General features: G+C 32.1%; 1 protein-coding gene across 2 annotated transcripts in view; it reads left to right on the top strand.

Annotated features, from left to right (window-relative positions):
* The window catches only part of LOC148607819 (putative ATP-dependent RNA helicase DHX37), a 28628-nt gene that overhangs the window by 2336 nt on the left and 1337 nt on the right, over positions 1-24955 (top strand). The window contains exons 3-26 of one of the 2 annotated variants that reach the window (XM_088546939.1): positions 177-277; positions 500-920; positions 1493-1641; positions 2524-2616; positions 3339-3435; positions 4595-4708; positions 6029-6130; positions 6878-6961; positions 7943-8063; positions 9762-9840; positions 12449-12545; positions 12848-12937; positions 13368-13475; positions 14225-14349; positions 15353-15449; positions 16244-16309; positions 16991-17257; positions 17770-17832; positions 18530-18686; positions 19530-19650; positions 20211-20274; positions 21354-21468; positions 22059-22365; positions 23104-23201. In XM_088546939.1, coding sequence (XP_088403065.1) covers positions 177-277; positions 500-920; positions 1493-1641; positions 2524-2616; positions 3339-3435; positions 4595-4708; positions 6029-6130; positions 6878-6961; positions 7943-8063; positions 9762-9840; positions 12449-12545; positions 12848-12937; positions 13368-13475; positions 14225-14349; positions 15353-15449; positions 16244-16309; positions 16991-17257; positions 17770-17832; positions 18530-18686; positions 19530-19650; positions 20211-20274; positions 21354-21468; positions 22059-22365; positions 23104-23201 — 3136 coding nt within the window. The remainder of the gene's footprint in view (positions 1-176; positions 278-499; positions 921-1492; positions 1642-2523; positions 2617-3338; positions 3436-4594; positions 4709-6028; positions 6131-6877; positions 6962-7942; positions 8064-9761; positions 9841-12448; positions 12546-12847; positions 12938-13367; positions 13476-14224; positions 14350-15352; positions 15450-16243; positions 16310-16990; positions 17258-17769; positions 17833-18529; positions 18687-19529; positions 19651-20210; positions 20275-21353; positions 21469-22058; positions 22366-23103; positions 23202-24955) is intronic. The other variant, XR_015915480.1, reaches the window with a different exon arrangement.

Raw genomic sequence — 24955 nt, 5'->3', positions numbered from 1 at the left:
CCATGCCAGAAAATAAGTATGTATTATTGTTACTACCATTTCTGTTGTCAAATTTGTTGGTAAACACTAATACAATTTTTCATGGATGACTTACATGCAAGTGCATTCCCTGTATTGCAGAAATATGACTCAAGTTATTTTCAGAAATGAATATACATTTTTTTCATGTTCTACAGAGAGCAGAGTTACTGGAATCTTTATCTAAAGTACAGGCTAGTTCAGAGGAACTAAAACAGTTTGCTAGTATTGCTGAAGTTCAAACTGGAAAGTTTAAAAAGTAAGCATACATGTTGCTGACTTCTTGTATTTATTTATGAATTTTCAGACTTCACTTGTTAACTATTATGCTATGTGTATACATTTGGTTTATATTATATTCATTTAAAATTTTAATAAATAAATTAAAGGAACGAATGTATTGTAAAAATTAACATCAATAATGAAAAGATCAAAACAGATTATAAAGGCAAATAAGTAATACATGTATTTGTATTTTCAGAAAATTAAATGAGAAGAAAACTGAGCCAAGTACAATCAACAGTGTTGCTAGAGGAAAGAATAGATCCAATGACATTTTTGAACAATCTGATGTTGAGGGGAGTGATTCAGATAGCTCTGTTCATACTTCTGACATGTCTACAGATGAGGAAAGCGACATTGATGATCAAACCAAAGGTCAAGGACATATAGGGCAAAAATCAGGAGGTCAAGGTCAAACTGATGATAGTGATTGTGATACAAATGGTGAAAAGTCAGATGCAATCAAAAATGGTTGCAAACAGGAACTCGAATCTCAATCATTAATCACAGAGAAAAAGACTGCAAAAGAAGAGGCTGCAGTTGTTGATGAAGGGAGTGGAGCAACCAAAAAGAAAAATCCAGTTGTCAACATTCCTGTTAATCGATTGCCTGATATTCAAGTAAGTGCGAGTACAAACAAAATATTACATTTAATAACACTAGTATAGTGTCCTTTCCAACCATAATCCAGGTGTTATCAGTTTACATTATTGATATGACTGAATGAGTCTGCTAGTGCTCCAGACAAAACAAAAATAATTCTCTCTTGTTGGTTTAGTGAAAAATTGCACACATCACAATGAAACATTCATCCTACTTTAACTGTATGATGTTTAGCAAGCTCCAAACTGTCTTACTATGAAAGTACTATTGTTCTTGGGGTACCAAAAGTTCGTGGTTTTCGTGGGTAGGTCAAACCTCAATATTTGGTTCCCAACGAAAAGTAGATTCCCATTGATATGTATACTGTAATCTCAAAACCACGAATTCAAGAATCCATGAACTTATGATCCAGGAAAATTGGTATCCACCAATTAATGTACTTTCACAGTATATTTGAAACTCACTCTAGATGCTACCTACTTAGAAATTGCAGGAACCTTTCAATGTTGGGAAAAGTGAATTATTTTTTGATTTTCATGCAACATCTGTAGTGTTTGAATGTTTTGGACTTTTTATGACACATTCACAGGAGTCAAGGTTGAAGTTACCTATATTGGCAGAAGAACAAGTTGTCATGGAAACAATAAATGAAAACATGGTGACCATAATCTGTGGTGAGACAGGTTCAGGAAAGACAACTCAGGTTCCACAGTTTCTCTATGAGGCTGGATATGCTCAGTAGGTTTATTATTATTACTATTTATATGTTATATCACTGCAATGACTTAGCCTCAAAATGAATGTACTGTGAAAGTACTATTGTTCATGGGATACCAATTTTGGTTTTCGGAAGGGGGGCCAATCCACGAAATTTGGCTCCTATCAAAAAGATTTTCATCAGTGTGTATACTGAAAATCTCAAAACTGCGAGTTCAATAATTCACAAGCTTGTGTTTTCTCCCTAATCCACAGATATTGGTATATATAAATTAAAGTACTTTCACAGTATGTGTAAGGTTTAGAACCAAGAGACATTGTGAGAAACAGTTCAGCAGTTTCACTGTTATTTGCACAATTCTTGTATCAAAGTTTTTTTAAACAGTGCACTTTTATTATTCATTGCTAAAATATGATTTCAATTAAAGGTAATTTAATGGCAGATTCTGGATACTACAAAATAAGGGAACTCCTTTCCATGTCTCAACTGAAGTGGATTCTGTTAATGTATATTAAGCTCTTAATGAAAAATTTCAATTGTGTAGGGATTTGAATTGGTAGATTGAAGAAACCACAAAAATGACAAAAATTGATACCCCACTGACAGAAGTTCTTCCACAGTATTTGTTTGGAGTTACAGATGCGACATTTACATGTAGTTATGCATTTGACACATGGTATACTTTGTTTCAAAAGTTGTATCTTGTTCAAAACCTTTCTTAGGGTTATGTAACACACTTTTATATGTGGTCATTTTGAATATTTGGGAAGTTTTTGAAGAAATGAAATATTGAAATACATTGGTTTGCAAGGCAATGCACTAGCTATTACCCCTAGGGAAAAACCAGCTGTTGATATTTTTTTTTATTATCCATCAATTGATCGTGTTCTTTATTATTTCAGTAATGGTGGGATAATAGGTGTAACAGAACCAAGAAGAGTTGCTGCTATCAGTATGTCACAGAGAGTAGCCCAAGAATTAAATCTGTCAGACAGGTATTAGATTTTTATAAAAAATGTTCCTTGTAATCTGAGGCAGAAAGTTCAATTTTTCAATACAGGTTCAGTGTTCTAGGATTCATATTTCCCGTTACCCTTGGCAAGTGAAATTTGGGTCAGGGAAAGTTAGGTACTTAGTTACACTTTCCTGTGGCAAGTTGAAAACTTCATATGCTGTAAGGATTTGTTTTGTTAGGAAAGCAGTCATTGACTATGGGAAAGATTTTTTATGGATTTTTCTTAAGGAAACCTCAATTTCTGAAAAATCCTAGAACACTGCAGGTTGTTTAAAATCATGAAACTTTACACTGATTGAAAACTCTTTTTATGGTGTCAAAGTTCCAATGCTAGAATACAGCTGAAAAAAAAGTGATTTTGCAGTTTACCATATCTTTTTTTGTTCTTTTCTTTACCGCTTGAACCTCGGTTCCCTTGATTACTCTTCCACTATGTGTTAAAATGATATCAATCAGTAAGTAAAATATTGACTTAAAAAAAAAATTACCCAGCTTAGGCAAGTGTCCAGGTTTTACAGGTTTTAAATGAATTAAAACTGATGTAGGGAAACTGTCCAGTAAAAATCTGGTTAAGACAGATTTCTGGTTTATTCTGAATTTTTCACTGAAAAATTATCTTGTTGGTGTATGGTTTTACATACTGACTGTTTCACAGTAGTTAGAAAACATTTCCTTGTTAATCTGTGTATGGTTTATTTATAGGGATGTTTCCTACCAGATACGTTATGAAGGAAATGTTACACCTGATACTAAAATTAAGTTTCTCACTGATGGTGTCCTCCTGAAAGAAGTTCAAAAGGTTAGTCTTGATTGCTTAAATTTACAACTAAAATTATGTAATTTCTGAAAATCTTAAGTAGCACTCCAGCTAAGGATCATGCAAAATGTGATTCATGGGTAAAAAGCCTACATATTTTTATTTTTGATATTTTGTTTGAAATGTCATAGTAAACAGAAATTAACATGTGGTTTTTCATATAACCTGTGCTCTTAGGAGATAAAAATTGTATAGAATGCACTGCAGATTTCAAAATTAAGGGAGATAACTCTGTAAATGACACTCAATTACAATAGAATCTACTGGATTTTCAATGTGGATTATCTCCTAAGAGCAGGCAGATTTGAATGAATAGACCCATGAAACAACTTAATTACAAAAATAAAAATATGTAGCCTTTTTTGGGGTGTATCATATTTTTCAGATTTTGCATTATTCTTACAAAGACAGCTACTTAAATCCTTACCCATGTCCTTCAAGTCTTTTAAGTACAGTTTTGGTTTTAAGGACGTATTACAATTTTGTAAAATCACAAGTTTTGTTTCAATCCATCCAGTAGTTAAAGCCACCTTTATGACATATTGAGGTGATACGCTGGTGCATTTGTTGTGTTTCACCATATTCATTTTTTTTTCCATTTATGAATATAGTGGCTTGAAACATTTGGATTTTATCTGTATTTGAAGAGACAAAAACATGATCTGTACACTGTACAATGTTTCAGTATCAGTCTCTGTAAGAATCAGGCAGTATGTGAAACATGGTATGAAAATTGTGAAAGTTCAGTTTTACTATTTGCATCATTAGAAACAAGGAAAAAAAACAAGATTTTCCATATTTTGTTGGAGTATTGAGTTAAAATTTCATTGAAATGCACTGAAAATGTATATTTAAAGGGCAGATAACTCTGTCAAAAAACCTCATATTTCTAACATTCTATTGAAATATTTCTGAACAAATCCAGTGATCAAATAATGGTATTTTCAAATAGAGAAAAGCATCTTTGAGTGAAATTATATTGTCAGATCGGTGGGTTTTTGACATGCTTGTTTCTGATTTTTCGAATTTTGCCTGATTCTTACAAATACTTACAGTTAGTGCATAAATTATGAATTTGCTTTAACAACCTTTCCTTTTAATACACCTTTTGTGGTTCGTGATGGGATTTGTTCAATTATAGGATTTCCTGTTGACAAAGTACAGTGTTGTAATTATTGATGAAGCTCATGAAAGGAGTGTCTACACTGATATTCTGATTGGCCTCTTGTCCAGAATTGTTCCACTCAGAAATAAGGTAATCAACTTCTTCTGTTAAGTTTGTTGTCAAGTTTTGAGAGATTTGTAAGTGTGTTCAAACAATCGAAAGTAGGTTACTCATTGTTAAATCTTTCAGATTTTCACTGATGAAACAGGAAAGTTTTTCTATAAAAAAAAATTACCTAAATTGGTACAAGGGAAACTTGTTCAGAAATGAATGGTAACATATTGAAACCAGCCTAAACCAAACCTTTTTTGGGTGAGAGGTTTGGGTCAGGTTTTATAAAACATCTCAAATTGAGATTTTCCTCAAAGGTTTGAAAAAAAAAAGGAAATTCTAAACTTGCGATATTTTTTATGAAACCCAGGCTTGTTTTGTAAAACCAGGTGTTCTGTTTACAAATGCTCTTCATTTTGTATTATTTTTGTATGGTACATGTACATTGCATAGTAAACATACCTGATCTATTGTTCTTCATTTCACTTTGCTTTTTAACTCAGTTGGCGTCTGTCCGTCGTCCGTTAACAATTTTTAAAAAATCTTCTCCTCTGAAACTACTGAGAGGAATTTAATGAAACTTTGCACAGATGTTCCTTAGGGTATCTTGCACAATAGATGTGTTTAGATTTTTGATCTGTCAAAAAACATGGCCGCCGTTACTAAAAAGTTACTAAAAATAGAACATAGGGGTCAGACTATAGTTTTTTGCATATATGTCCAAAACTGTTAGGTTAAGCCAAATTCTGACATAGGGTAAAAGTGTTCAGCATGAGATCTATTTGTGGTCAAATTTTCATTTTAATTTGTTTAGTCATATAGGAGTTATTGCCATTTTTCAACATTTTTTTTTTGCTATTTTTAATGTTATTTCTTTCAAAAATCTTCTCAGATACTATTTGCCCAACTGGAACCAAACTTTGTATAAATGTCCATGAGATATCTTTCATAAAAGTTATGCTTAGATTTTTGATCCATCAAAAAACATGGCTGCCATTACTAAAAAATAGAACTTAGGGATCAGACTGTAGATTTTCGATTATATATCTCCAAACCGTTAGGTTTAGCCAAATTCTGACTTTGGGTAAAAGTGTTCAGTATGATGAGATCTATCAGTGGTCAAATTTTCATTTTTATCTGTTAAGCCATATATTGATCCTTATGATAAGACCTACCGAAGTCTTCTTGGATCAAAATTATAAGTAAACATCTTGTTAAATTTATTGCTATTGAAAGACAAAATTTAACCAGATGTGCGATTCAGGCTCCTGGGAACCTCTTGTTTTTTCATAATAGAATTTTTTTAAAGGACAAATTGCAATATATGATTTTATCTTTGTAATTTAATGTTTATTTCAGCAAGGAAACCCTTTAAAGCTTATCATCATGTCAGCTACATTGAGAGTTGAAGATTTTACAGAGAACAGAAGATTGTTCAAGGTTCAGCCCCCTGTTGTCAAGGTACGTGTACAGTACCTGAACCAGTCCATGCAACTATAATTGTAATCACTCATCGATCACCGAAAAGTTTCCTGTTAGTCAGTGACTTGTCAAACCAAATCTGTTAAACCGGTGATCGCTTCCATTTTACATTACATGATTGATGATTTGTTACTATACTTTACGGATAGGTTTGTTTTGGTTTTCCATTTTTACACAAATTTATTGAATGAAATAAGTTCAGACATATATGCATTAAATTTTATTTTAAATTAGCTATTTTATTAAATACAAAAAGTTGATTTATTATTTTAATTTCAAAGTAAATTTGATGTGGCACACATTATACCAATAAGAATTCTGAAATTTACATGAACCAGCCATCCATGAAATTACATAATGAAAATGTGATCAGAGCATTCATCGGTTATTGATCTGTCAGTGATCATTAAATCATAGTGGAATGTGGTGCGGATTGGTTCAGGGACTATACATTGCTTACTTACTATAGCTGATCCATTCTGAAAAATGTTTCCCTCTTAACCATGTTAACCTTTGGATACTGTTTTAAATACCATGTATTTGTCTGCTCTTCTGTAATTGGAAAAAAGTTTGGAAGGAATTTACTTACTGTTATGGTACAAATAGTTTAAATTTGTCTATATAGAATAAAGCTCCCTTTGTTTTTCATTGTTTTTAAAATCACTGTGTGTATAGTAACTGGTTTTATGCATATTAAACTTTTATATTGAATTTGAATTGATTTAGGTCGACTCCAGACAGTTTCCTGTAACAATACATTTCAACAAAAGAACACCTGTTGATGATTATCTTGGAGAAGCTTTCAGAAAGGTTCGTGCAGTTCTTAAAGCTATAACTGATTTGTAAAGGAGAATGGAGTCTCCTTCAGTTTGACTTCAAAAGCAGTATTTGTGCACCTGAAATATTGTAAAGAAACTTATTTTCCCAGATACTTATTTCCATGATTTACTACTACTTATCACTGTTATATAGATAGCAGTGATTTACCTAATGTTCCCAGTGTAATTCACACTGTGAAATAAATTTGGTAATTTCACTCTCACGCTTTCTCCCGCCAAAACATCACAACATGAATATCAATCTGCCGTTCACAAAATTTTAAATTTATGTTTTGAAAATAACAATGAATAATGCAGGAAATCTACATAATAAATAGGACAATCAGTTGGTTATCGTGAATAACCATAATATGATCAGTCGTGCCAAGAACACATGAAGATTTAACTGGTGCGTGTAGCAAGTTCCATGCACTTGTTAAATATAGGCGTTCTTCGGCACTTGCGATCATATTTTGGTTATTCACTGTTTCCAATTAATATTCCTATTATTTCGGTAGAAAACCGTGAGAAATATGGATTGTCATCAAGTAGAATTAACAGGTATGCACATGTACATGTACCTTACCCAAAGCTCTCACTAGCTGTTTATTTACCCTATAAAGGGAACATTTAACCATGGACAAGTAACACATACACCAAATAGGGAATAAATGACCAACAGATTGTAAGTGGAGATTAATGGATTGAATTATATAATGTCCTTGTAATGTTCATTAGAATTAATCTGGCTTACATGTAATTAGAACTGGAACTTTGATAACTAGAATAGCTGTAGCTTACATGTAATTAGAACTGGAACTTTGATAACTAGAATAGCTGTAGCTTACATGTAATTAGAACTTGAATTTTGATAACTGGAAACTTGTTTTTAAATAAAAAAATATTTCAAACAAATACATTTCTTAATTCAAAATTTAGTACTGACATTTATTCTGTTTTATTTTTTTGACAGATCTGTAAAATCCACAGGATGTTACCAGAAGGTGGGATCTTGGTGTTTGTTACTGGTCAACAGGAGGTCAATACATTGTGTCAAAAACTCAGGAAAACTTTTCCTGTTGAGGGAAAAGTTGGTAAGTCCATAAAACACTGGAAAAACTTTCCCTATCAAGTTACTCCTTTTACTTGTCTTTTCATGATTAAATATGAGGCCCGACATTAATGTAGAAAGAAAAAGACTCAATTACTAAAACTCCGGAAAAATGTTTCCTGTTGTGGGTAAGTCTAAAAAAAAATTATCCTAGTAAAGTGAAAATATGGTAGATGTCACTTATAATACTGTGAAAGTACTTATATTCGTGGATACCAATTTTCATGGATCAGGGAAGAAACACAAGTTTGTGGATTCTTCAATTAGTGGTTTTGAGGTTTTCAGTATACACATCAATAAGAATCTCCTTTTCATTGGGAACCAAATTTCATGGTTTGGCCTACCCATAAATACCACGAAAATTGGTACCCCACAAACAATAGTACTTTCACTGTAGATGAAAAATCACCTTGATGAGGGAAAAATCTGTAAGTCCTATAAATTGAAAAAGTTGGTAAGTCTGAAGTGCTCATGTTGAATAAGCTGTTAGTAATTCTCAAGAACTTTTCCATTTGAGGAAAATTTGTAAGTCTTATACATTGAAGAAAACTATTTCTGTAGAGAGAAAAATTTATTAGTCTCAAAGACTTAGGAAATCTTTCTCTATTGATCTGTTGAAGGAGTTGTTAGTATTTAAGTATATTTGTCATAATACATGAATAATTGTTGAACAATTTTAAAATATTTGTATGGTGTATTTGGAATTTCATGTGTTTTATACAGAATTTTGCATGTAAATTGTTGTGTAAGTACAACAAAACCTTTTATAATGTTCAATCAAACAATGGGTTTAACTTATGTTAATGAAAATTATGAGTAGTTTTTTAAATTTAGAAAATGTAGTTATAATGGAATTTTTAGCTCACCTAGCCACTGTTACTAAAAATAGAACATAGGAATCAGACAGTAGTTTTTTTGCATATATCTCCGAAACCATTAGGTTTAGCTAAATTCTGATGAGGAAAAACTATTTAGCATGATGAGATCTATCTGTGGTCAAATTTTCGTTTTAATCCGTTAAGCCATGTTGGAGTAGTTGCCCTTTTTCAACATTTTTTGCTCTTTTTAATGTTATTTCTTTCAGATATCTTCTCCTCTGACACTACTTGACCAATTGAAACCAAACTTAGTATGAATGTTCTTTGGGGTATCCTGCATAGAACTGATATGGAGATTTTTTATCTGTCGAAAAACATGGCTGCCGTTATTAAAAATAGGACATAGGGTTCAGGCAGTAGTTTTTTGCATATATCTCCAAAACTGTTAGGTTTAGCCAAATTCTTTCAATAGCTGAAATGATCCTTATTATTAGGACTACAAAAGTCTTCAGGGATAAAAGTTGTCAGACACTACTTGTAAGAGTTATTTCCCTTGAAAGGGAAAAATTGATGATTTTTTTGTGTTTTTTTTTTTACAGTTTTCAGCCAATATCTTGAAAACTATGATAGACAGAAAGAAAATTTCAGTTGTTGAAATTATCCTTATAATAAGTCCTACCAAAGTCTTCTTGAGTCAAAATAGTTGGACAACTTCTTGTTAAATTTATTGCCCTTGAAAGGCAAAATTCAACCAGATAAGTGATTCAAGCTCCTGGGAGCCCTCTGTTTAAAATGTTCTGCATTGTAGATTTATTCAGGTTCATGCTACTTTGGTCAATAGTATTTGCTTTTTATGTTTCCAGAACCAAAAGAGAGAATGACAAGAAGACAAAAGAAAGAGAAGCAAAAAGCTGAAATTCTTCCTAAAATTAACCTTGACAGGTAAGAACATTGAATATTAACTTTTTAATAAATTTAATAAAGATATTGTTATAGGTACTATATTCTGTTACATATATAGGTTGAAATGATCCATCAATTTTTCCAGAGTAATTAATTTAAGATATTTCAAATGAGAAATAACAATTTTTATTCATTCTAAGTCACCACCTCACTTGTCTGTGACAGACATGTTTGTCCTCATCATGGGAGGTTGTGAGTTTGATCCCAGTCCAAGTCTATAAGTTCAGTGTGTCCAACTAGTACAAAGCAGTGTTTGTTTGATGTGTCAAACTCTCTTATCCTGAAATGTATGAAATATCTGCCATAGGACTCTAAACCACAATCAATCATGCTAAGACTTTTTCATAAAAACACATTACAAGAATTCCCGTTAATGTTGTTATCTGATAACACAGGTTGATTTGAAATTTAATCCACCCTTTACAAAATTAGACATTCATTTCAAGATCTCTATAGCCAGCACTCCACAGTTTAGTTTAGTTTCACACTTTTGGCTAGGGATGAAAAATGACATAAATGGAAACCGGTGGTTGCTATAGTGATTAAAAATGAAGAATCTATTGTTGATAAAACATTTTCTGAAAAAAGGGGACTTTTAAAAGTATTTTGCAATGTTTTATATATTTTCAATGTTGAAGGGGCTTTTTTTCAATGACAATTTGACTTCATTGTGAAAGTGAAAGTAAGTCAATTTTTTACCATGCTAAATTTAATAAGTGGATTACAAAGTGAAATAGCTCAAAATCTAACCGGCGATGCCCATATGAGGAAGGGGTTTTTGAAGGGAAAAGTTTGAACAGTTTCAGGGATTGAAATAAAAATTTCAGATATTTTGCAGGAAATTTGATATTTTTAAACCTGATTTTATGAACTTTTTTGCAAATTTTCGCATATTTTTGCATGGTTTCTATGGTAACCCTATATGCTGTGGGTAATTTTTTCCCAGAAAATTTTTACTGCATCCTGATGACCTTGGCTTGAGCTATTTCTAGACATATAGATTTACAGATGCTTGACAATTTTTTAAAGTGATAAATGTTACAAAGCATCAGATTACAAGACCAAAATTAGGCAGTTCTACAATACTGTGGAGTGCTGGCTTAAAGGGAGCTGCCTATACCCCTACACATTTAAAAAAATTGCTTTACATCTTGGAAACTAGTGTTTTTATGCTATGCTTTGATACAAGGGTGAAAACAATGTAACTTATGGTATGGACCTATGTTGTTGTTAGCTAATAAGTCCCTAGCAACCAAGTATGCAGATTTTTTGCAAAGTTAACAAAACAATCATTGAACTGATTCATGTGTGAATATGGTTCTTGCCATCACAAAGAATGAAATATATTTTTAAAAGCTAAATATTTGCGTAGGTTACATGTAAAATAGTTAACCAGGCAACTTTTAAGTGCACAATAAGCAAAGGTTTAATAACCTTAGACCTGGAGTGGACTTTTTAGTATTTGGTTTTCAGTTCATTCAGATTTCTGTGATTTTTCATGTGATGAGCTTCAAATGCACTATTTTGGCATAAAACCTGTGTTAAAAGCTTACAAAACCCCAAATTTAGGGTTTATAAGTACATATGGGTTGTGATTTTGTATGTTTTAAGTGGAAATTTTCATTTAAAAGATGATCATAGCAAAACAGTGAAATTCATATCTGCACTTAGGTATAAGGAAAATTCTCCACTAATGAAGAGGAGATAGCTTAGTATGAGAGTGCCTCTAAACTTGTTATGAATTGTCCAATTTTGATAAATTTGGTATCATTTTGCTGGTAGAAGGTAAGCTTTCAAGAAATAACTAGAAAATTACAATATTTAATATTGCATTCTGCTTAAGCCAGAACTCCACCGTTTAGTTTAGTTTCATACTTTTGGCTAGGGATGAAAAATGACATTAATGGAAACCGGTGGTTGCTATAGTGATTAAAAATGAAGAATCTACTGTTGATAAAACATTTTCTGAAAAAGGGGACTTTACAAAGTATTTTGCAATGTTTTATATATTTTCAATGTTGAAGGGGCTTTTTTTCAATGACAATTTGACTTCATTGTGAAAGTGAAAGTAAGTCAATTTTTACCATGCTAAATTTAATAAGTGGATTACAAAGTGAAATAGCTCAAAATCTAACCGGCGATGCCCATATGAGGAAGGGGTTTTTGAAGGGAAAAGTTTGAACAGTTTCAGGGATTGAAATAAAAATTTCAGATATTTTGCAGGAAATTTGATATTTTTAAACCTGATTTTATGAACTTTTTTGCAAATTTTCGCATATTTTTGCATGGTTTCTATGGTAACCCTATATGCTGTGGGTAATTTTTTCCCAGAAAATTTTTACTGCATCCTGATGACCTTGGCTTGAGCTATTTCTAGACATATAGATTTACAGATGCTTGACAATTTTTTAAAGTGATAAATGTTACAAAGCATCAGATTACTAGACCAAAATTAGGCAGTTCTACAATACTGTGGAGTGCTGGCTATAATGAAAAGGCTAATCAATTGGTGATTGTAAATAACCAAAATGTGGTCATTCATAGTAGAAAGAAATTATTGACCTTGTATAATTTGGGTTTCCAATAGTTACTCTATAGAACCAATTGATGAAGAGGCTGAGAGGGAAGGAGGAGATTCAGATGTTGATGAGGAATTCCTCACTGAAGATACTGAAGAAGGACAAGTAAATATATCAATATTTTAGGCATAATCTGTATGTCATTTGAAGATTACCTGCTGTTTAATATACATGTATGTTTCATTATCCATTCAGTTATCAAGTGTGAAGTAAACCTGTTTTTTTTTCGGTTGGAAGTTTGTGAATTAATTTTTTTTATTCAAATGTGGACTTCTAATTTGCATTTTTGTATTCAATGGAAATAGAGTTTGAATTTGAGGTTTTGAACAACCAAACAAAAACCATAAAACTTGTATCTCAATGAAAAATGATTTCATGCTACTATTTATTTGTTTTCTTGTTTTAAGAATGAAGAGGATTTACAAACAGCAGGCACTTCAGAACCTCTCTATGTTTTACCTCTGTATTCACTGCTGTCCAAAGAGAAACAAAATAAGGTAAGGATCAAGTGAATTTAGCTACATTCTGAATTACTGATATACAGTGCCATTAGTAAAATACTGTTATAGAGGAACAAAGGTATTTTGTTCATGGTTTTGTAGATTTGGTATAATTTGATGATTCAGAAGAATGGTCTGATGAAGTTTACGATTTTATGTATGCACCTGATATAGAATACAAAAAATACCTATCATATATATTTCAAATTATAATATGCTGTACACATGTTTGAAGGAGTAACCATCTCATCAGCAGCATTAGAATCAAATACATAGGAAGATCTAAATTAAAAAAAAATAATTGTATACAAGAAGTACTCATTGAAGGAAAATTGAACTGTTACAAAAAGACTTAAGCATGTGATTAGCATTGACTTGTTTACATTCAATTTTGTGTTATAAAGTTGAAACAAATTATCTTCCATAGGTGTTTAGTCCACCACCAGAAGGTTGTAGACTGTGTGTGGTGGCAACCAATGTGGCTGAAACATCTCTGACCATACCACAGGTTAAATATGTTGTTGATACTGGCAAGGTAAGATACACAATGTGGCTGAAACATCTCTGACCATACCAAAGGTTAAATGTGTTGTTGATACTGGCAAGGTAAGACTAAAACATTCAGTGCAATTAGTACTGTAAACCAAATTGCTTTTACAGATACCAATTATACATTTAAGGATATCAATTCTGTATCGGTATTATATATTTCCATTTTTTACATGTGTTCCATAATGAGTTATTTGCTGTAATTTACTCTCATGGTTCATTTTTGCTTGTGAAATTAGCAAAATTAAATTGCCCTGGTAAATAATTTGGTTAATAAGTTCGTTTGGTGATTCATGAAACTGATTTACTGTGACCTTTTGATCCTGACTTTCTAAAGTTTCTTAAAGTATGCATTTTTCGGATCAGATTTAATTGACCGCTTTGATCCCATGAATTGATCTGATTGATAACTTTTTTAAAACATGATAAAAGAAAGGAAGGGATTGTACTATTATTGTTTCCAGGGGTCCAAATTAGTGGTGGATCCAGGTGCGGGGTCATCAGTTTCTGACCTAGGACCTTTGACATATCATTTACCTAGGTCCAGGACCTTTAATTGTATTTATTGACCTTTTGTTGAGGACTTTTGGTTTTCTTTAACTGGAACATTAATAATTAAACTTGAAAAAGTCTGGGGCCTTCCACTTTTGTATGTAAATTTGGATCCCTGGTTTTTTGATAACCATGATATTCATATTATTGTGCATTATGTTTATTTTGCTTTTACTTTTCTAGGTAAAGACAAAGTTTTACGATAAGGTGACTGGTGTGTCTACATTCAAAATAACATGGACATCAAAAGCATCGGCCAATCAGAGAGCAGGAAGAGCTGGTCGTGTAGGCCCTGGTCATTGTTACAGGTAATCAACATGTTCCATGATTGTTTATATATTTGTTTTTTTTTTTGTAACCTCAATATGAAGTCAGGCAGTGGGTGAAACATGGTATGAAAAGAAACCATCATTTTGGTGGTGTAATTTGACTATGTGCGCAATCAGAATCAAGGGAAAATTGAAGTTGTTATATTATGCTCTTTTGTTTTAGACATTACAATAGGCTTGCCAGGTGTAATAAATTTTTGGTTTGCATATCATAGTTATGTTGGATTCCTTTCAGTTTTCTATGTGCACATCCTTTGATTCTAGTTGGTCTTGTTTATGGTGCATAATGTATGTTTTTATATTTGGTCTGAAGCTCCTTAGAGCTGGTGATTGTATTTAAATGACATGCCAAATTAAAATAAAATTTTCTTACCTTACTCTAAGTTTCTTATTTGTTTGGTTAATTATATACATGATAAGGTACATATGCATAAATAATCCAGCAAGATAATGAAGTGAAAATATCTAATTCGAAATGCCGGTGTCAATTGACTGGAAGTTATGATGCCATGTTGGCCCTCTTTTTTCATTTTTGCCACGTATAGATGCCCGGTTTGAATTCATATCAATTGGTCAGTTTTTGACATATTTTAACGTAGTTGGTTAATAATGGTCTTTTCAAATAGAGAAAGCACCCTTGAGTGAAATTATATTGTTAGACCAGTGGGGTTTTGACTGCATGTTTCTGATTTTTACAAATATATACACTTAAGTAAGGATCTCTTCCTTTTTATTCTCCGTTTGCTTTTGATGATGTAAATTTACATACATTGCCCAGAATCCACACTTTCAGAGTTTAGAGATTTACTGCTTATTAATGAATACTTCAATTCCATGTTTTAACCCATAAGAAATGCTCATTCATCTTTATGTAATAAACAAAACTCATTGCGCAGTTTTCAAGTCTAGGACCAATATCCTAAAAATTAAAGTACTACATGTAGTAAGTTTCAGTTTACATTTGAATCCCTCTTTATTTCAGATTATATTCTTCAGCAGTATATAATGATGATTTTGAAAAGTTTGCACCAGCAGAAATTATGAGACGACCTGTTGATGACTTGGTACTACAAATGAAAGTACGGCTTGCTTTGCCCTTATTACCCATACTGCATGGTTTATAAATCACCTGTTTATTTGCCACAAAGACTTTGTGGACACAACTCCTTAGATTGGCTATCAGGATTAAATATAGAATTTTATTATTTAATCAACACCATATGAACTTCATCATGCAGTTTTGTACAATAAAAATCCTGTTTATGAAAACAAACAAAAAATGTGATACAAGGCCATACAAAAAAATGCATAGGTTCTCAGGCAACTTTAAAAAAAAAGATTGATGTGGGAGGGAGGGTTTTTTTTTTTATCAGAAGCAAGTTTTCTTCTTTTTTTTTTCGAGAAATTGCATCGAATTGAACAATTCTGTAAATGTACAGGATGTTGAGAAGTTAGATAAAATACTCCATGGCATTAAAACTTTACTGGAATATGAAATGTGGCAAAAAATAAAAGCCATCTCTCTGCCACGAGACAAACTTTCGTTTTTAATGATCAATGTTAAATAACAGCCTCATTCGCATACATTTCTGTCAAGTGCGCAGATGATTTTGTTACCAATTAAAAGTTGATTCCGGACTGGATATGAAAATTTCTGGAACAGGTATAAAATTTCCTGATTTTACTGTAATAAAAATCGCAGATACGGGAGGGTTTTTAGGGATGTGGCGGTGCCTGAGAACCTAGCATATTTTTTTTAGCCTAAATCTTTAGCATGTTTTTACAGTCGTGCTGTTTCAACTTTTATCATTTTTTTCAGTGTTTTTTTCATTATGTTTCATATTATAGAAAGAAAAGTTATATTTTATTACAGTATATGAATATAGACAGGATTGTAAACTTTCCATTCCCAACTCCACCTGATGATGAACAAGTAAAGGTAAGTAAACTTTACTCTGTTCAAATTACCATGAAGTGTTTAGCTAGGTTATAACTCTTAAACTAAAAATAAAGTCCTTTTTGACTTTGAAAATTAGGCATCAACTTTCTTTGAATCAAAACCTAAAAGTTATTCTTGTTTTTACATGTATATTGCTGTGTATTTTTTATTTTTGGTCATTTGAATATAGCTGAAATATTGCTGCTTGGGTGTTACACCCTAACAATCAATCGTTTATTTTTGGTTGCTTGAATATAGCGAAATATTGCTGCTGGATCGTTACACCCTAACTATCAATCATTTATTTTTGGTTGCTTGAATATAACAAAATATTGCTGCTCGGGCGTTAAACCCTAACAATCAATCATTTATTTTTTGTCGCTTGAATATAGCTGAAATATTGCTGCTCGGGTGTTACACCCTAACAATCAATCGTTTACTTTTGGTTGCTTGAATATATCAAAATATTGCTGCTCAGGTGTTAAACCCCAACAGTCAATCTTTTATTTTGGTATTTACTTATAGGGTTTTGCTTAGTGCAAATTTTTTTTTGCATTTTCTCTGAGGGAGCAAAGCCTATATTGAACAAATGAAAAAGTATAATCTATAGAAAATCTTTGTTTAGATTTATTAAGTAATCTGTCATTGTATAATAATGAACCTTGTCTTTTTCTCATCAAGGCAGCAGAAAAATTACTGGTATCCCTTGGGGCTTTGACGCCACCAGTCAAAGCTGTCCGTATGAAAGATCTGAAGAAGGCACCTGTCACAAAAATTACTCCACTTGGCAAAGTTATGGCTTGCTTTCCTGTGTCCCCTAGATATGCTAAAATGTTGGCACTTGGTCATCAGCATGATCTTTTGGTGTATGTTGTTGCCATGGTAGCAGGATTGTCTGTACAAGAAGTGTTTGTGGAGATACAGAAACCAGCTGATACAGACAAGGAGGTAAGTATATATATATATATATATTTATATATATGTATATATATAAACGTCTCAGAATGTGACGACTCTATTCACTTCACTGCTCCATCAGATCAAATTGATACAGGGAAGATATGTAAACATATAGAAAGGTCTGAAAAATTCCCAACGATGTTAGAACTGTCAATTTGTGATGCAAATTTTTGGTCGTTTCCTCCACGGGACTCGAACTCGTACTGCTGTGACATCTATGGCAACACCACCTGCACAAAGTCCAGCACCCTAGACCACTCGGCCACTTTGCATATAGCCTAGCTGGCCGAGTGGTCTAGGGCGCTGTCAAAGACCTAGTGTAGTGTGTCAGTCTCATAATTTAGTACAGAGCAGAATAAATCATATCATGATTGTGCATTGAGTTTTAAAGGTTTGCTATTGTGGAAATATGAAAATATTGAAATTAATTGTTCCAATGATAAAATTCCTAAAATAGCCCCAGTTTAGTTTATTTTAACCATGATTTTTGATTTTTGTAGAAAGAGGCATTCCGTAACCAGTTACAGTATATGGCTCAGGTCAGAAGACTATGGGCAGGATCCGTAAGTATAAAAAATCAGTGCTGAAGTGTATACTAGGACTTATAATTTACATTGAAGCCAAATCAAAGTACATTTGTTTTTTAACATACATATTGTATTACAATTGAAGTGGTAAATGTATACACTTACAGTACATGTATAATTAGTAATATTGTGTTCATTAAGTAGTATTAGACAGCTGTTACTTTGAAAAAGATGTGTCATCTTTGCAGTATGGCTTTTTCTTGTGTATTTAATTGAAAACTGCACTGATCTTCTTGTATATGTGCAAAAGCATGACATTTCTCAAAATAAGGTTAGCAAATTAATGTATTTTATGATGTTTTATACAGTTGATATATTTTGTACATGAAGCTCCGTCTAGGATTGAATTGATATAATAATGTACAATGAAGCACCCATAATACACACAAATTGCCATTCAACAATCATATTAGGCATGCGAGACTAACAATTTATGTCCAGCAAACTGGAATATCAGTTTGGTCTGCAATAATGGGTCAGGGAAGTGAATTCAAAGTGAAAGTAGTCTTTAAATTGATTTAGAAATAAAATATGCAGATCATAAATCAAAAAAATGTTAGAAGAATGTGTAATTGCATTGCTTGGTTATAGGCTGTCACTAACTTATAATTATTTTTCTCATGCTTTATGGCATTACAAAATAGAATTAAATCTAAAATTTACCTTTATTCAGGGTCATTCATTGTTGCTTGGAGATTTGATGGTATTGCTGAAAGCAATTGGTTCAGCTGAATATCAGGGATGTACATATGATTTTTGTCAGAAACATGGTCTTAGATATAAAGCTATGAGGGAAGTCCGAAAACTCAGAGCACAGCTTACTAATACTGGTACGTACAAAAACTTACGGTATGATTTACTTTCCTTTTTTAGTTAGATCTTGTATTTGCAATATATTGGTAGGGTAAATGCTTTAGTACATTAAATGTACTATTTTGGATATGATGTTCATATAAAATTCAACCACATATATGTTGTCTTTTTCAGTACCATTCGTTTAATCTTATTGTATTTTAGTCACATTTTCATTTACCCATTTGTTAAAATTATAGTTGCTGATTTACTCATATTATTGTAGTTATTGGATGTTCTTTGTTGTGTGTGTCTGTTTTCCATGTCTGGTCTTTGTCCCTGGATTACATTCTTTGTTGTGTGTGTCTGTTTTCCCTGTCTGGTCTTTGTCCCTGGATTGCATTCTTTATTGTGTGTGTCTGTTTTCCCTGTCTGGTCTTTGTCTCTGGATTGTGCTAATTTGATTTCTGCCAGAACCTTCGTTCCCGTGATAACTTTTTCATAGATGAGAGTGTGCCGAAATTTTTATAGAAAACTATTGCTACTATTGTATTTAAAAGAATGTTTTATATTGAGATGGTAATGCTCCTGTGACATCTCTTCCTGTATCCTGACTGATAATAAAATCTGAGGTAACATATCTTGTAGCATTTTTTAAAACTTTCTTTTGATCTTTATTTGGTTTCTTAGTGCATTATTATGAGAATCATGAAGGGAGATTATTGTTAGAAACTAGTGATCAATTTTATACTATTGTCAATGGAAAAATTAACAACATTATATGCACTATAGGAATAAACAGATAATAATTGTTCATTTTCACTCATATCATCTTTCTGGATTGACCTGTACCTGCTAAAGCAATAATTTTTTTTTTACAGTGAACATGGTTATTCCTGATGCAAATATATGTCTTAACCCCAAACTAGAACCACCAACAGATATCCAGGCAAAACTACTACGACAAATTATATTATCTGGGCTCTCAGATCACGTAGCAAGGTGAGCTCATAAGGAAACTGTGACACACCTTTTATCATGTTTCAATTATAAGTTTAACATATTTTGATTGAAAGGTGTCAATTTAAAAAAATTGTGAAGCCCCAGACAAATAAAATTTAAGTGAGGTGGTTTCTGCAGTTTGCCCAGAAAGGACAAACTCTTTTGAGAGGAAAAGGCAAGTTTCATATTTAAATTGAAAAAAATGTTTTTTTTTTTATTATTTAAGTTGTATGTCTGGTAATTGAAAATGGCTGCATTAAAGATGTAAACAGCCAAATGTACTACATATGATATATATGATGATTTACATATTATAATCATATTATATGTTTGGCTTGAAAACATATGATTATCATGTTTCTGATAAATATATGATTATCATATGATAATCATGCAATAATCATATGTTAACTGTAACATGCTCGATTTATATGCTAATCATATGTTGCAAAATTTTAAATGTGTAATATTGTTATAAACAATCGGAAAGAATGATTTTGTGTTTTTTTAGTTCATTGATGTAGATAAATTAATGGGTGTAAATTTGATTCATTTTTCAGAAAATTTCCTGACCCCCCTCCTGATGCTGATGATGATCTGAAGAAGAGAAAGAATGCTTATCAGGTTTGTAAGAGGGATGGAATGAAAAGTTCATTGTTTGGAACAATTCATGTCAGAGATTCCTCCCAATTGTCTCATGTGAGAAATTTTTACATAAAAGCAATTTTTTGATTTAAAAATTAAATTATTTAGTATTTTTCATAGAAAATACAGTAATTTTTAACAAAAAACCTTCCATGTATCTTACATTTACAAGTGGGAGATCCCAAATTTTTCATTGAGTTTATAGGAGTCTCCCTTTTATGTTGGAGGTTTAAACAGGTATTCATAATACATATTAATAAATGTGGATTAGTGAGCATTTATATTTTGAATTAACAAAGTGCTTTTATGAAATTCAGCTCGAATGTTAGAAATACTATACACAGCCAAATGTGCTACATATGACAATTATATGGTGCTCAAATCATATGATAATCATATGGTAATCATATAAAAATCATATGATATCTAACATATGATAGTCATATGATTCTCATATGTCAATTTTGGATTGAAAACATATGACAATTTGTGAAAAACATATGATAATCATGTAATTATCATATGTCAAGTGAATCATATGATTATCATATGGTGCAAACCATATGATTCCCATGTGTGACACATTTGCCTGTGCACCTACCCTAAAAGGGAAATAACAAATACAAATGTGAAAAAGGTACTGTAGACATATTGATTGTTTACAAATTTTTGGTATTTTTTCAGTTGACATTGTAATAACATTATTGATTGTTAATTAGCTTTTTTATAGCTTATAATATATTTTTTATATTTAGTTTTTTTTTTTTTTTTCATAATAAAAATGCACTGTTTGTGCTACATTATTTGAATGTCTCTATGTTTTAAAATGAACTTTGTAGGTTTATTTTTGATGTATACAAGTACATGTATGTTAAAAATAGAGTTAAAAAATGCACAACTTTTTGATACCTTAAAAATTGATGAGAATTAGAATTCATTGTTTAACCAAACTATAAAAACAAAAAAAAATTGGTACCCCACAAACCTGACTTCTTCCACAGTTTGTAAATGTACTCCTGTTAAAATTGGTAAACATGTTTTGTTTACTCTTTTTACAGTGTACAGAGTTAGAAGAACCAGTATTTTTACATCCCACTTCTGTCCTGTATAAACACAAACCAGAGTTTATTGTTTATCAGCACATACAAGAGACTTCTAAACTTTACATGAAAGGTATGGTCCAGAAATCATGAACACATGTATCAAAGTTCTGTGCTGTAACTATGATATTGTATAAAATCGAGAGTCAGTGACATTACACCGAGAAGTAATAAAATAAAAAAAAAAACAATAGCCCATCTTTGTATCTTTAATCCAAGCACAACATTTATATACAACAAACTACGAAACAATAATATGAAAGTAGCTGGAAAAGAAGCTTTGCTTTAACTAGAAGAATTGTTGCATATTTTTTTCTGGCAAACATGTTTGTACACCTACTGAATGCTTAAATACATATGACTGATATGAGGATATTTGATCTCTAAAGTTAAAGATTTAAGACAATTTTCTCAGTCAATTCATAAAATTGTGTGTACTTACTTTCAATTTAAGAATTGAACTGCATGTAATAAGATTATAACCTCAATCTAAATAAGAAGGGAGTATATAGTTTTACATTTGTTAATTGTGGATAAATTGTATGCAGTTAGAGGTTAAGCCAGATAATGAAAGCCAAATTATATAGTTGAAACATGCTTGCTTTTATGATTTTTTTTTGTCTAGTCCAATGAATTAAGAAATCTAGATTTTGTGTTCTGTAGGAATAAGTGCAATTGAACCAGAATGGTTACCAATCTATGCTCCAAGTTTCTGTTCCATGTCAAAACCTCAGGATGAACCCTCACCATTTTATGACCAATCAAAAGACCAGATTAGATGTCACATGACTGGAACATTTAGTTGGTGTTGTTGGGAGGTACCATGTGTAGAACTTGAGTATCCAGCTAATGTAGACAGATATAAGTGGTTTGCACGATTTTTACTTGAAGGAGCTGTGATTCCCAAACTGAAGAAATATGTTCCTGATTTATTGTCTTTACCATCCACTATGGTCAAGTCATGGGCTAAGTAAGTTTTACAGTCATTGGCTAAGTCAGTTTTATAGTCTTGGGCTAAGTAAGTTTTACAGTCATTGGCTAAGTCAGTTTTATATTCATTGGCTAAGTCAGTTTTTATAGTCATGGACAAAATCAGTTTTACAGTCATTGGCTAAGTCAGTTTTAAAGTCATGGACAAAATCAGTTTTACAGTCATTGGCTAGGTCAGTTTTATAGTCATGGACATAATCAGTTTCACAGTCATTGACTAAGTCAGTTTTAAAGTCATGGACAAAATCAGTTTTACAGTCATTGGCTAAGTCAGTTTTTATAGTCATGGACAAAATCAGTTTTACAGTCATTGGCTAAGTCAGTTTTATAGTCATGGACAAAATCAGTTTTACAGTCATTGGCTAAGTCAGTTTTATAGCCATGGGCTAAGTAAATTTTATAGTCATGGGCTAAGTTAGTTTTATAGTCATTGGCTTAGTCAGTTTTAGCATGTATTATACTGGAGTGGGCCAGCTGATCCTGTAATTTGAATGGTCTGTTTGACAGGAAATACAGTGTATAAGACCATATCCCAATGGTAGTAGCAGATCTTTTTGACTTAGTCATATTCATAAAAGTTTTTCTGAAGAACAATTTTTACTGGGTGTTAAATTAAATGTTATATTCCTGATTTTTTGCTGCAGTGATATTTTAACCTTACATATATAGACAGATAGTTACTTGAAGAATATTTATATTGGTTTACTGTTCATTTCAGGCTACAGCCCAGAACTGAGATACTACTGAAGGAGTTAGTAGGCTCAGGCATTGACAATAAAGAAGCACTATTAGCAGAATGGGTTAGAAATCCTCACTGTGAGTTATAGATTAATTGGGCAGTGTAACAGAGGTGTAGGGAAGGTGCACGTAAGACAACCATCATCACAAGAAACTTATGATCAATAGAACAACATGAAGACACTGTAAAGTCTTCATTGTTGTATCAAAGACACAAAGATACAGTTTTTGACTTGTCCTGTCGATCTATCCATGTGTCTGTCCCAAAGTTTGTCTGCACAACTCCTCTCAAACTACTGAACAGAATTTTGCGAACCTTACTATGTAGTGAGAACATCATATGTAGTTGTGCATATTACCAGGAAATTTTGATCCCCTAATTTTTGTAGGAGTTATGCCCCTTTGAACTAAGAAATTTGTCCAAAATCCTCATAAATTACCTTGTCAGCGCAACTCCTTTGAGACCACTGACCAAATTTTACGAAACTTGGTATGTAGCAAGAGCACCTTATGTAGTTGCACATATTACCAGGAAATTTTTGTCCTTCAATTTTTGTAGGATTTATGTCCCTTTGAACTTAGAAATTTGCCTAATATCCAATAAATTTCCTTGTTAGCGCATCTCTTTTGAAACTATTAAACCAAATTTTATGAAAAGTGGTATGTATCAAAAATATCATATGTAATTGAGCATATTATCAGGAAATGTTTTTCTCCTAATTTTTGTGGAGTTATGCCCCTTTGAACCTAGAAATTTGCGTGCCCCTGAAACTACAGGACAGGTCAGGGCAACTTCTCTGCTGCCTTTCAACAGAATTTTATGAAGCTGTTCTGTAGACATGGTGGATATTGCAAGTGGATCCAGTTTTCAGGACAGGGAGGGGAGAGACATGTTTTTGCAGACTAAATTTTAATTTTATTTATGCTAAACTCACATTTAACCTCAGTCATTTAGTGCAAAATTATCACTATTTTATGAATAAACCAAAACTACAAAATACCCTGATGAACAAGAAGGTACCAATCAATCTCCAAATTTCTGCTTTGGAAAATCTACCAATACTGCATTTTGTACTTTGAGTACAGAAAAGAGAATATACATGTTCATCACCCATACTTTAATGACCTATTTACATTTTTTATTTTGCTAATTGTTCTCTAAGTTTTGGCTAATATGTATTATCATACATGTACTTACAGCTAAAAGTTGTAGTACAAAACTGATTGAAAAAAAAATAGATATTAACCATGCACACTTTGGTATCACCTAGCCCACTTTTCACTTTTTAGCTGAACTGGTAGAAGGCCAGGTGAGCTATTGATATTACTTGGCCTCCGTCTTCATAATCTGTGATTGTTATCGTCATTAACAATTTTTCAAAACTGTTCTCCTCTAACACTTTTTGACTAATTAGAACTAAACTTGGTATGAATGTTCCTTGGAGTATCCTGCATAGAATTGATGTGGAGATTTTTGATCTGTCGAAAAACATGGCCGCTGTAACTTAAAATAGAACAAAGGGGTCAGTAGGAAGTTTTTTCTTATATTTCTTCAAAACTGTTAGGTGTAGTCATATTCTATCAATTGCCAAAATGATCCTGATTATAAGGCCTACTAAAGTCTGCACAGGATCAAAGTTGTCGAATGACTCCTTGTTAGAGTTATTGCCTTTGAAAAGTGAAAAATGTTTTTTTTACAGTTTTAAGCCAAAATCTTGAAAACTATGTAAGATAGAAAGTTTCGATTGTTGAAATGATCCAAACCATAAGCTCTATAAAAGTCTACAAGGATTATAGTTGTCAGACCACTCCTTGTTAGAGTTATTGACCTT

Source organism: Perna viridis, chromosome 9 (assembly GCF_037379345.1).
Source record: "Perna viridis isolate PV_CMFRI_1.1 ecotype Kerala chromosome 9, ASM3737934v1, whole genome shotgun sequence".
Lineage (NCBI taxonomy): Eukaryota > Metazoa > Mollusca > Bivalvia > Mytilida > Mytilidae > Perna > Perna viridis.
This window is presented reverse-complemented; position numbering and strand designations above follow the sequence as displayed.